Source organism: Garra rufa, chromosome 13 (genome assembly GCF_049309525.1).
Source record: "Garra rufa chromosome 13, GarRuf1.0, whole genome shotgun sequence".
In the NCBI taxonomy this organism is placed as follows: domain Eukaryota; kingdom Metazoa; phylum Chordata; class Actinopteri; order Cypriniformes; family Cyprinidae; genus Garra; species Garra rufa.
Genome location: NC_133373.1, coordinates 31,636,296 through 31,649,619, shown reverse-complemented (window position 1 = coordinate 31,649,619; position 13,324 = coordinate 31,636,296). Strand labels below are relative to the sequence as shown.

The window sequence follows — 13,324 nt, the reverse complement described above, 5'->3', positions numbered from 1 at the left end:
TCAAAAAGTAAAGTAAATTCGATTAACTGTTAAATAAACTCAAAAATAAGCCATTCACAGTTGTGTCTTTCCCTCAACAGCTTGCAAAAGCCTAAAACGAGACATAACCATTTAGACTAATGTCGATCCTTTTAAACAGAACACATTTAAAAAAACAAGGCCAACATGAAACTAACATTTATGACAAACACTCACCACTTCAGAGTATATTCCGCTTTTATTTCAGGGTTGACCAACGACATCTTGGTTTCTTGTCAGCCGTCGAGGAGGATTAATGGCTAATTACCGAAAAATGGATTTTGACCCCGTGATCCTTAAAGTAGTCTTAGCGAACAACTAAGTTTCAGTTACACAAAGTCAGGGAAAACGAACTACGCCTAAACCCGAAAATTAAACGAAGAAATGAAGAGATACGTAACTAGATCCCACAACTACTGCTTTCGCGCCTCGTTCTCGCGCGTTCAGCTGATTGGCTCATTTATGATCAGACGGAAGTTCATTAAAAGACGGAGGCAACAATATTTAACGTCGTTTAACTCAAGACACAATATGTAACAATATATAACGATTAATCCAACTCAAGCTATTGAATTATTAACTATCAAAATAGTGTATTTCTAAAAATATGGAGTTGTTGTTCTCTTCTTCTCATCAAGCCTGCATTTATTTGATTCAAAATACAGCAAAATCAGTAATATTGTGAAGAATTTTTGCTATTTAAAATAACTTCTTTCTATTTGAATACATTTTAAAATGTAATTGAAAAGCTTTTGTAATATTATATTGAAATTATATACACTTGGAGTCAGTATACTTTTTTGAGGATGGGGGGGGGGGGGTTATAGAAACAAGCAAGAATGCTTTAAATTAATAATTAATAAATAATTAATAAATAATGCTTTAAACTTTCTATTCATCAAATAAAACTTAAAACAATTCTACTCAGCTGTTTTTAGCTTAATAATAATAATAATAATAAAGTTTCTTGAGCAGCAAATCAGAATATTAGATTTCTGAAAGATCATGTGACTGGAGTAATGATGCTAAAAATTCAGTTTAAAATCAAAGGAACACATTACATTTTATAATATATTCAAATACAAAGCAGTTATTTTAAATAGTACAAAAATTTGACTGTTTTTGGCGTGCTTTAGATCAAATAAATGTAGGCTTGGTGAGCAGAAGAGACTTCTTAAAAACAAAAAGTGTTTATGGTAGTGTTTATGTATATAAGAAAGTATGCTTTAGACAGGACAACGTACTACAAATTTTACATAATTATTTTATACTTGACAAACCTATGGACCATTGAACATGGCATTACTTAGTTATAGTTTACCTCAAGCTACCAACTACAGTATAAATGTTAACAGTAAAAAAAAATATATATATATATATATATATATATATATATATATTTATCCAAGTGTAATTAGAAATTAGAAAATATGGAGTCTATCAACTGAATTTTCCAACTCCAACTCCAGATATTGAATTATTAACTATTAAAATAGTGTATTACTATAAATATGGAGTTATTGTAATCAAATTAATTTAATGTGAAAAAAAAGTTGAATGCATTAATCAGGCTTTTTTTAATTTACTCATATAAATGCAGTTAATGAAAAAAGCAAATACAGAAAAAGGTCTATAATTTAAAAGCGATATATTAACTTGTATGCAATATTATATTGATTATCACTGAATTGTGAATTAAAAAAATAAAATCGTTGAGCATTTTAATTTGTAAAACCTAGCTGATTATAAGCACTGTGTACTCGTTTACGTGTATAATAAAAATGTAAAAATAAGACACCAGGCAGTTATATTAAAAAAGAAAATCACTGATTTAATAAAACAAATGCTGATGAACAAATGCTGTTTTATTCCATATTAACAGTAAACTCATTGAAAAAGACATTAGGTCAATATATAACAAGACTTCAGGCAAAGTAATGAACTGTTCAACAGGTTTTTTTTTTTTGTAAAACCAAACATTACTTATTTGAGTAAAGTGAGAAGGTCATGGGTGCAACACAGAATAATAGAACAGTAATGTAAAAAAAAAAGAAAAAAAGTTGACTATTTCGGTGGGTCTGTGTTTATCCCGTACTTCTCTTTGAGAAGTTTCAGCTGCTCCTCCTTTTTCTTTGTGTCCATTTTTTGGAAAGCCTTGGAAAAAGAACAGAGGTAACTTTAGAGTTTTGTATCACACTTAATGAAATTAACTTTAAAAATGGAAGTGTTAATTTAAAAAAATGAACAGTTGGAGAATAGTCAAAAGTCACTGCCAGTTTTCATTGTATGGAGAAGAAAGTTTTGGACATTCTGCATAATATCTCTGAACACTTATAAATTATAAGTGACCCTGGACCACAAAACCAGTCTTAAGTAGCATGGGCATATTTGTAGCAAGAGCCAACAATACACTGTATGGGCCAAAATTATAGATTTTTCTTTTATGCCAAAAATCATTAGGATATTAAGTAAAGATCACATTTCATGAAGACATTTTGAACATTTCTTACCGTAAATATATCAAAACTTAATTTTTGATTAGTAATATGCATTTCTAAGAACTTCATTTGGACATCTTTAAAGGTGATTTTCTCAATATTTTGAATTTTTTGCACCCTCAGGTTCCAGATTACCAAATAGTTGTAGCTCAGCCAAATACTGCCCTATCCTAAAAAACCATGCATCAATGGAAAGCTTATTTATTCAGATTTCAGATGATGTATAAATCTCAATTTCAAAAAATTGAGCCTTATGACTGGTTTTGTGGTCCAGGGTCACATAAGTGTTCAAAACAGAATTAAAAGCATTTAAATTCCACACACATAAGTTAGTGTTTGAATCAAAGCCAAATCAGTTAAACTCACCCTGTTTGCATTATAGTACAACACAACTAAGTATCTGTTGCAGACGTTGAATCCAGAAAGGTGATCACAGGCATTTTTGGCATCAAAGATGTCTTCATATACGACATAGGCTGTTCCTCTCGTCTCTGGCGTGTTTCCGCTAAAACAATCACAGAACAATCAGTTACTCAGCTTATGAAAATATATGTGATTAATGACACATAATAGAGTGTTTTCTCAATGCAGCAGCAATCGGCCATATTATTGACACTGAACGTAAACAATGCCACTGAACTGAATCGAACTCGCAAATTTTGCTGATTATTGCTGCTGAAAATAATCAATTATTGTCATGTTTTGGACTATAAAAACATTTGGGGATTTGGGCCGGGAAAAACATTTGGAATACTATAGACTGCCAAAAGTTATAACGAATCAAGGAGAAGAGTGCAAAAAAACTGTCTGAGGAACAAAAGGCGTTTGTGTTTGGTCAAACTGTAACAGGATTTCCAGTTCAAGAATCTTGACAACATTTGTGTTTGTTCTTATCATTCCCAGTCAGGTAGGTGAAATATTAGGCTAATTCATAATTAACTTAAGTTTCTCAAAATATTGCACCCTTTCCTGCTTACTAAGTCCTTCTCTGTATGGATTTAGCACACGTTTTTCCCCCTGTGGTTTAGACAGCATACATTAGCAGAACAACATCTTCAGTAGTACATTAACGTGCAATCCATGCTGTTGTTTACATCCCAGTATCTCCACTATGGTCGTGTTTCCGGGTAACTGACCAAACCGTGACTTAAGTGCAAACCCTCTATTATATTAACCCTCTATTAAACCCTATTATAGTATGTAAACATGTGATACTCACACTCTGATTTGACGAATTGGCCCATACTTTCCAAAGATGTCGTACATCTCCTCTGCGGTGATCTTGTATGGAAGGTTACGAATATACAAAATCCTGTTCACCTCTGGAGGTAAACGAATCTGAAACATGCCAGCAAAGAGAAACATTAACATACAAATACATAAAATGTTATCGTTTCAGATTATTAAAACAAACCACACAGCCATTTAAAGAACTGTAACGTCTTCAAATGTTTCGAATGACAATTATGAAAAACTATTCATGAAATCCAGTGTGTTTTGACCACATTTCTATATTAAGCGAAGCCATTCGAGGCCTAAATACGTCTAATCTTAAAAAAAATAAATCAGGAAATATTTCTTTTTAACACACAACTAGCAATAACGTTTACTTGTTTGTTTAAAGATAAATGATCACATTTATACCAGGAAAACAACAATAAACATCGATCTCCAATGTACTGATTAGCCATTTTGAGCCCAAGACTATCAGCTTAACGATCATTTGAACATTTGAACAAAATCTGGACTTACATTCGCGCGTTTAGCTGCTTGCATCGCCATGGCTGGATCTTTTTAAAGGAAAAACTCAAACTTTACAACAAAAAACTTATATCAGTTGTAATCTGTAGCAGCTAGCACAGGCTAAGCAGCTGCGCACTTTGAGATGTTCGATGGCGCAGTGCGATGACGTATTTCCGGTACGGCTGTGGTCAGGTTTCTTGAGGTGACGTCAAGCGGAGATTCCACTCATGTTTTATTATAAAAATCTCTTCAGCTTATAAAGAATAAAAAAAACCTAAGACTCCTGAAATATTATACAGAGGTATTTAAAGAAAACCCGTATATTTTGATGCGTTTGTTTCAATTTCTTTGTAATGTCATTGTAATATCATTCACATTCTGGTGGGGTTTTTTTGTATCAATGTTTATTTGCTATGTGTATACGTTTGTGTTTGTCATTAATGTTTAATTTAAAATTATTGGTCATTATTTTATGGATTTGTATGTGATCCATTGGCAATGTTCTTTTTGTACTATCTGTTCAAGCATTGATAAAGGAAATTAAAAAAAAAAAAAAAAAGTTCTATTCCTGTAGGGGTTTTGTCTGTTCTGTCCTTTTTGTATCTGTTTAATAGTTGCATAATAAAAATATATATTATATTATTATGATAATTATATTATAAAATATTAGATAGACACAAGCTGTTCTTTTTAGTGCCCCTAGCAGAACGGGAGATAATAATTGTCCTTATAAACAATTATATTAGATCGATTTTTTGTTTGTTTGTTTATTTACCAAAATATGTTTTGAGTCGTTTAAGGATGTTATTTAATTTCTATCGTGAACCAAACAAGAAATTAGTACTTTATTATTAATCTTGTATTGTTCCTTGCCAAATCTTTTATTAATCGTAGTAAATTCAGTCAACAAAAGCGTTTTACTGCTATATATCCAAGCTATTTCTTCCTCAAGTACAATTTCTTAAGACGATACATCTGTGTTGCCTTTTTATTTTGTTATAAAATTCAATATATTTTGGAGAGATATATTTTATTTTATATTGTGTTTAATGTACTGTATTAAGTCTGTACATTTTCATTTATTATTGGCAATATAAAAAATCTCAATTAAGAGAAAACTATTATACAAATATTCAATACTTACCAATGAACGGAACAATGCATCCAACTGATCGGCAAACAAACAATTAAAAAAAAAAAATCGTCGTGAAGCTTTCAATATTTACCCGCTCATGTCCCACGAAGTCAACACTTTGATGCCATCTAACGGGCGTCTTGTGTTATTACAGTTTACATTTGCTGTCCATAATAAATATGGGTCATTCCTGTTATGCAGGAACTTCGATGCCACCATTATATACGTCCTAATATATTGGATGTTTTCTTATAATAAATATAAATATATAAATCCACAGACACTTCAAACATAAAAAAACTGATAGTTTCTGAATATTCCAAGTGTTTTACTTTCTCTAATTAATTTTGAGGGATTACTTTCTTTACATTTCCCTTGAATTACAGCATAATTCTAAAAAATAATATTAAAAATGCTCATATTAGTCCCGATATGTGCTGATTAACAAATAATATTGTAATTGCATGTAATACATTCTGACAGCCAAATTCCTTTCAAATCAAACTCTGACATTGAGGAAAAAAAATCCCATATACTCTTTTATTAGTTTAAACCACAACACAAGGAGTAGTGCAGCCATGGCATCAGGGGCACAATACATGCTACATGTACAAAATAACTTTTAAATTGGAAAAGTTTGCCATTGCATGAATTTGGTGCGGTGCCTACGTAGGTAAACATTACAATGACAAAGGTTATGCTTGTGTAAAGCTCTTGACACTGGCAGAATGTTCTTTCAAATGGAGCACAGAAATGTGCGTATTTAGAAATCGAGTCGGTGCTCAAAATGTGCAGTTGGTGCAAATGTCTGGATTTAAAAAGTAATAACCTCAGGGTTAACCTTTAAAACCTCAGTTGGACTTCTCCTTTAAGAGTAGCATGTAATAAAAAGTAGGAATAAATACAGTCTTGGACATTTTAGCTGTCAAGGACAGGTACATTTTTGAGGCAAAATCATTATTGTACATGACTTTGAACCTAAAAATGATCTTCGTAAATTCATTCCATGCTCAGGCCCCACATATCTCCACACTGATATGCAATTTATCACATTTGATGACATTCAGAAACTGCACAGCTTGTAGGTTTAATATGGGAATACTCAGTCTCTGGATTCTTCTCACGGATTACATTCGGCCACTTCGAATCCCTCTCATGTGATGTACACGCTAGACACAGAAGGTGTAGTAAACGAGCCTTTTCCCATCAATGCATCACAGATCTTTGCCAGACCGATGAATTATCCATCTAATTCTATTTAACATCTCAAATGTTTCTTTTGAATAAGGCTTGGTATCATTCTTTATGCAGGATGCAAATGAGGGAAGTACTTTTAAGGCAAACCTAATGGCATGCAAATAAACTACATTTATATTCACCAACAGTACAAGCACATTTGAAGGGAAAAGTTGGATGGACATGAGCTTATCTTTTTGTCCATCCAGACAAGAGTGGGTAAATCCGGAACAGTTACGATTACCATAAGAATCGGTTCGGTTGACATTACGCAGTATATGGTACACATAGCTAGCATCAGTACAATAAATAGTAGCTCGATTTAATACAGCACATCAAAGATGCGCAAGCTCCAGTGGATTCAGAAGGTATTTTGCACACTCTTCACATTTTGGCAGTTAATTTCGACAACTCAATATATATGTATATTAATATTCATATAATCTATTTGTGCATGGCATGGTCTGTATGTGTGTAGGCATCTGCAACGTATGCATGTATGTGTGTTTGTGTCAGTGTATGTGTGTGCCAAGGTGTTTGTGTGGGTGCGTATGTGAAATTCGTTAGCAAAGAACATTCTCATGCACACAAGTGTTTCAAACACAGGAAGCGGATTCATTGAAAGGTAGTCCAAGCAATTTTTTTATCAGTGGAAATAGCTGCAAACTGAATGGAACATTAATCATTTGTGCAGTCCCTGGCTCTTTTTTCGAGAAGCTCATTTTTGCAGGTCACACTGCAGCAGTAATACAATGGAAGGGTCGCTCTTTGCTGCTTCTTTGAACTCTTCCAATGAGATCTGGTCGTCGTTGTTCTTATCCATCTTACTGAAGATCTTGTCGACCCGCTGCTCGGGCGTCAGGCCGTCCTCGTTCATCTTCATCATGATAACAGTCCCCACCATCTTGTAGATTGCCTTTAAATGAGAAAAGCAGAACAAGTTGGGTTACAATCTTTCGTAGAGTAAAAGGCACACTGAGGCAACATTATTCAAATCCTACTCTATTTTCTGTCAACTCCTTCTCTGGCCATAAGGGGGCGACTCACTCCATATATACAGTAGAACTTCTAGGGAGGCATCAAGATGACAAATTGAAAATCCTGTAATTAATTACTCACCCTCATGTCATTTCAAATCTGTAAGATTTGATTGTGTTCATTTTCAAAACACAAGTTATTATATTTCTGAGCCTGCATAAACAGCAATGCCACTACCATGTTCAAGGCCCGGAAAGGTAGTAAGGACATTGTTATAGTAGTCCATAAATAGTCCATGTGACATCAGTGGTTCGACCGTAATGTTATGAAGCTACGAGAATACTTTTTGTAAGCAAAGAAAACAAAAATAATGACTTTATTCAACTATTTCTTCTCTTCCATGCCAGGAGTGGCGCTTTAACGTCCATCTCTCGAAGTTCATCGCCTGTATATTCTGGTTTAAATAAGTAAGGCTGAAAAATTGTAAGTCATCCTCTTTGTCAAAATCTTTTTTCCGAAGACCGTTTTATGTACAGTGTGTCTTCCTCTGCTTGTAAACAAGGCACAGCGCATCCGGATTCTACGTCAGAACGTTGGCTCCTGCGACAACAACATGCATGCGTTGTGGTACTGTCATGAACGTGCATTGTACACTTAGACGGAAGAGAAGAAACTGTCGAATAAAGTTGCTGTTTTTCTTAAAATTAAAGTTGAACCACTGTGACACCACATGTCACATGGACTTTATCGATGTCCTTACTACCTGTCTAGGCCTTGAACATGGTAGTTGCTGTCTATGCAGAGTCAGAAAGCCTTCAGATTTCAGCAAAATGTCTTAATTTGTGTTCTTATAGGTTTGGAAAGACATTGGGGTAAGTAAATAATGACAGAATTTTCATGGGTGAACTATCCATTTAAAATCAGACAAAACAAGCATTAAAATAATCAAAAACAACTAACAATCAAGGATTCCTAGATTCTAAACCCAATTTTAAAAGTTAGATTTCTACATCTGGAAAAGTCATGTAAATTCTAAAGTAAGTTCTAAAATATTTTATTGGGTAGAAACTGCGAACATGTACAATGTATTTAAAAAAATCCTTAATCCTTATTCACTAAATCACAAAAACTGGAAAAATCAGTTGAAGTTGAAACAATTTATGAAATAAGAATTCTTTTTAGCTATTTATTAGGGATGTAACAATATCAAAATCTCACAATACGATAACATTGCGATATGTGACCCTGGACCACAAAACCTGTCATAAGTAGCATGGGTATATTTGTAGCAATAGCCAAAAATACATTGTATGGGTCAAAATTATCGATTTTTCTTTTATGCCAAAAATCATTAGCATATTAAGTAAAGATCATGTTCCATGAAGATATTTTGTAAATTTTCTACCATAAATATATAAAAACTTGATTTTTGATTAGTAATATGCATTGCTAAGAACTTCATTTGGACAACTTTTAAGTTTTAAGTTCAATTTTCTCATTATTTAGATTTTTTTGCACCCTCAGATTCCAGGTTTTCAAATAGTTGTATCTCAGACAAACAATGTCCTATTTTAACAAACAATATATCAATGGAAAGCTTATTTACTCAGCTTTCAGATGACGTAAGAATCTCAATCTCAAATTTACACTTATGACTGGTTTTGTGGTCCAGGGTCACAAATGAGGTTCAGGATACAATATTTATTCCAATATTTAAAAAAAAAAAAAGACAAATGAAGAAAAAAAATAATATTTTGTACATTAAAGTTGAATTATTCTATCTAATGCTCCTTGACATATCAAAATTAAGAGCTCCAACCCATGATCTTAACTATGTAAACTTAAGTCAGAAAAAGTCACTTGTGACTTGTACCTGAATCACTGTAAAATAAAAGAAAATGAATATTTCATAGGTATATTATTTTTGCTTTACACTACAGTAGGAATCTTACAATACTTAATTCCTAATTTCACTTGAAAGAGATATTTAGAATTTAGACTGCAGTAACGTTACCCATTTAAACCGCTAGCTATCAGCAATTCATACTGCACTTTTAAGCTTTTATTTTGACGGAAATGACAGTAGCGCTTTTATTATGAAGGAAAACTCCAGCTTCATTGAAAACAGGCTTACAAAAATGCGTCTCACTACAAATTTAGTGAAATGCTGTAATCATCTGCCGTGAAAATAAAGCATAATTGGTGGCTGCTGCATTCCCAAATGTGTGCTAAACTCACAGCACATGCAATAAATGAGTTCACTGCATTGACTGTGAATTGAGCCGTTCTGAGGTGCGGAAAACACAGAATCACGAGCTGATCGCCTGAACGAAATGCATGCTTTGCTTTAAAAAGCAGCGGAAACAGACTCGATGAAGGGTTTAAGCCATATCGTGCTTTCGGTTTTAGTTTGTTTGACAATAAGAAGTTTAAATATATTTTTAAAAACTACATTTTTGTAGTTACATTTCTATTATTTTTCATTACTACAGGAGAACAGACTGAATCCAGTACCTCAATGATCTCAAGCATCTCAACTCGTGTGATTTTGCCATCTCCATCCAGGTCGTACATGTTAAAGGCCCAGTTGAGTTTCTGTTCGAAGCTGCCTCGTGATGTGATGGACAGGGCACAGATGAACTCTCTGAAGTCGATGGTGCCATCTCCATTCTTGTCGAAGGTTCTGAAAGCATGCTGAGCAAACTTTGAGGCATCACCATAAGGGAAAAACTGAAAAAGAGGAAAACAACTCAATTAATCAATGTATAATCAATATGGTTTTTATTGGTGATTTATTTCTTGTTAGTCATGTTAGTATGCCTTGAAAATAGCAAAAGCCTGGTCCTTATTGACAAAAGACAATTAAAAATCTAAATCAATTTCAAGCTACCCCTCATGGCCAAACTCTCAATTCTTAAAAAAAAAAAAAAAAAAAAGATTCTGTCATTAATTACTCGTCCTCATGTCGTTCCAAACCCGTCAGACCTTTGTTCATCTTCAGAACACAAATTAAGATATTTCTTTTGAGCTTTCTGATTCTGCATAGAAAGCAATGCAACTACCACGTTCAAGGCCCAGAAAGGTACTAAAGGCATCATTAAAATAGATCATGTGACATTAGTGGTTCAACCGTAATGTTATGAAGCTACAAGAATGCTTTTTGTGCCCAAAGAAAACAAAAATCCCAACTTTATCCAACAATTTCTTCTCTTCCATGTCAGGCTGTAATAAGAAATTGATCAAATAAAGTCGCTAATTTTGTTTTCAAGGAAAGATGTTACATGGGCTATTTTAAAGATCTCCTTACTACCTTTCTTGGCCATAAAACGTTTCAGTTTGTTTGTGTTCTAAAGATGAACGAAGGTCTTACAGGTTTGGAACAACATGAGGGTGAGTAATTAACAAAAGAATTTTCATTTCTGGGTAAACTTTCTCATTAAGTCCCTGAGCTTGACCAAATTGTAGTAAATTGATCAAAATTGACATTAAAGACATTTAAATTTCAAATAAATGGAAATATCTTTCAAAAACATCCAGAAATCATCAAACTTTTCAACTGTAATGCGTATGTTTTTTGTTCTTTTCTCTCACGTGAAAAACCTGCTTCATTTTAGTGCTGCAGGGCTTTTCAACTATCATTTGGTTGCATCAAGCTAGAAACAGGAACTTCACAGATAGCACTATGAATGCAGAAGATTTTAGTGGTGGTTGGGTGAGCATATGTATGCGTGTGTTAACTAAGACCATCAACGCCCAGCGCAGTGCCTGCCTCTTTGCAGAAGAGGGCTGCAATGCGGACGTGAGCAGTGTAATCGGTCTGTGCCGCTACGAGAGCAGCACACAGCTCCTCTTTGAAGGGGAGGATCATTCCCCTTCTAATACTGTTACCCTCTCAGTAAATGAGGGCAAAAATTACATTCACCCGTTCCCAATGCAGTCCCAGCCAAAGCATTATTTGTCACCTATTGTGCCCAAAACACCACTGATTTCCAATCTAATGAGCAACAGGGGGAGGATAAAGGGTTTTAATGTCGGCGCCAAGCTGCAGAGACTCAAGTTAAGTGAAGATTTATAGGCACCACTGACAAGAGATAAAATAGCATGTTTTGTAAGCCAAAAAGCAATTGAAAATATACATACAGGCTTTTCTAAGCAAAATCAATAGCTGAGAATTGCAACTTTTATACCGGCTTCTTAAATATCTAGTGATAATGTTTTTAAACAGTATCTTACCTCACATTTGAGTGTAGAGTTATTTGGCTGCTAAATATTAAATGACGGAATCACTGGAGTGTGATGGCAGAGCAGAACTAAGCTAATAATAAATTCTGAGCACTTAGGAACAGATGCCATGCTCAAAGACTGGGAAATGAGTTTCTCATAGTTTTCACCGAATGAGAGAAAAGACTGTGTGAGAGTGTGTATCAAATGTGTTGCAAAGACAGCAAAACCTGAAATCACCTACATAGTAGGTACATGTGTGTGTGTGCTTAGGCACTGGGATAGATAATAGAAAATGTCATTATAAATGCTCAGTATAAAAGCATGGTGGAAAGTCTCCACCATGACAAATTTGTGTATTTCAGGGGGTTCAGGAAGGTTAATGATGGAGTTGAATATTTTATAGTACTCCAAAAAGATGGATGACATGTTTTTCAGGAGCCGACAGATTTCCCAGAATGCACTACTGAGAAAAGATATTGTTCATATATTTGCTCTGAGATTTACTTTATATTTCACTAAGCTGATTACTCACTAAAAACTCCCACAGATCATGTTTTCGTGACATTTAAGTATTATTTTGATGTAACAAAGTGGTTCTGGTTATATCAAAGTGTGTGTTAATTAATTACTTTTTTAAATTAGTCTTCCCATTAATACCATTTCATTGTTTATTCAGACTGATTTGTGAATGCGGAATGCACACAAACACAAGAGGCGAGACTTATCGCATAAATCGATCATAACCAATCATCTAGTGATGGAGGCACTGCCTCCTCTCAGGTGACTTTCCCCCATTCATTCTCAATTAGCCCTCACCAAAGTCACTACATGCTTAAGTTTAGGAGGTCTGTTAAAACTCAGTGGGTTCAGGGGAGGTGAGAAAGATGAGGATTGTTTTAAATTTACTGGATGTTTACATTTTTTCCATTGTAACCCAAATTAACATTTTAACATTTTCATGCTGAGGGCAACTAAGGGACTCGTATGCAACTATTACAGAAGGTCCAAACACTCACTGATGCTTCAGAAGGAAAGGGGGTGAAAAGGGCAGTACTAAATGAAAAAAAAAAAGATATTAAGGCAAAATAAGAAAAATTTAAGCATCTTTATTCTGTTCAAATGTTTTCACACCCTAGATCTTAATGCATCGTTTTTCTTCTGAAGCATCAGTGAGAGTTTGAACATTCTGTAATAGTTGAATACGAGTCCCTCAGTTGTCCTCAGGTTGAAAAGATGGATCTCAAAATAATACAGTCATTGTTGGAAAGGGTTCAAATACACAAAAATGCTGAAAAACGAAGACCTGAGGGATTTTCTGAAGAACAGCGGGCAGTTTAACTGTTCAGGACAAACAAGGAACTCATGAACAACTATCACTAAACAGTTGGCGCTGATAGCCTTGTGGGCAGCGTGCCAACATACAGCGCTGTTGCGCTCCGGGCGTCCCGTGTTTGAATCCTGACTCGAGGACCTTTCCCGATCCCGCCGCCTA

At 34.3% G+C, this 13,324-nt stretch overlaps 2 protein-coding genes across 2 annotated transcripts in view; both read right to left on the bottom strand.

The window, feature by feature from the left end:
- Positions 1–1,870: 1,870 nt before the first annotated feature.
- sf3b6 (splicing factor 3b, subunit 6) lies at positions 1,871–4,408 on the bottom strand. The gene is made up of 4 exons (XM_073817070.1): positions 4,269–4,408; positions 3,736–3,854; positions 2,883–3,021; positions 1,871–2,172 (listed from the first exon to the last, which is right to left on the bottom strand). Exons 1-4 carry the CDS (start codon positions 4,296–4,298, stop codon positions 2,083–2,085), a joined length of 378 nt encoding a protein of 125 aa, XP_073673171.1. The 5' UTR covers positions 4,299–4,408; the 3' UTR covers positions 1,871–2,082.
- A 1,512-nt stretch (positions 4,409–5,920) lies between these two features.
- The window catches only part of vsnl1a (visinin-like 1a), a 40,722-nt gene continuing 33,318 nt past the window's right edge, over positions 5,921–13,324 (bottom strand). The window contains exons 3-4 of the mRNA XM_073816868.1: positions 10,123–10,338; positions 5,921–7,546 (exon numbers count right to left, since the gene is read on the bottom strand). Of these exons, the coding sequence (XP_073672969.1) occupies positions 7,349–7,546; positions 10,123–10,338 (414 nt within the window). The 3' untranslated portion in view covers positions 5,921–7,348. The remainder of the gene's footprint in view (positions 7,547–10,122; positions 10,339–13,324) is intronic.

Bases quoted from the DNA above. Each gene is read 5' to 3' on its own strand.
- sf3b6 (XM_073817070.1), bottom strand. From the start codon at position 4,298: ATGGCGATGCAAGCAGCTAAACGCGCGAAT. The intron at 3,855-4,268 runs GTAAGTCCAGAT...GGCATGTTTCAG, and splicing joins AAGCAGCTAAACGCGCGAAT to ATTCGTTTACCTCCAGAGGT. The intron at 3,022-3,735 runs GTGAGTATCACA...TGATTGTTTTAG, and splicing joins CCAATTCGTCAAATCAGAGT to CGGAAACACGCCAGAGACGA.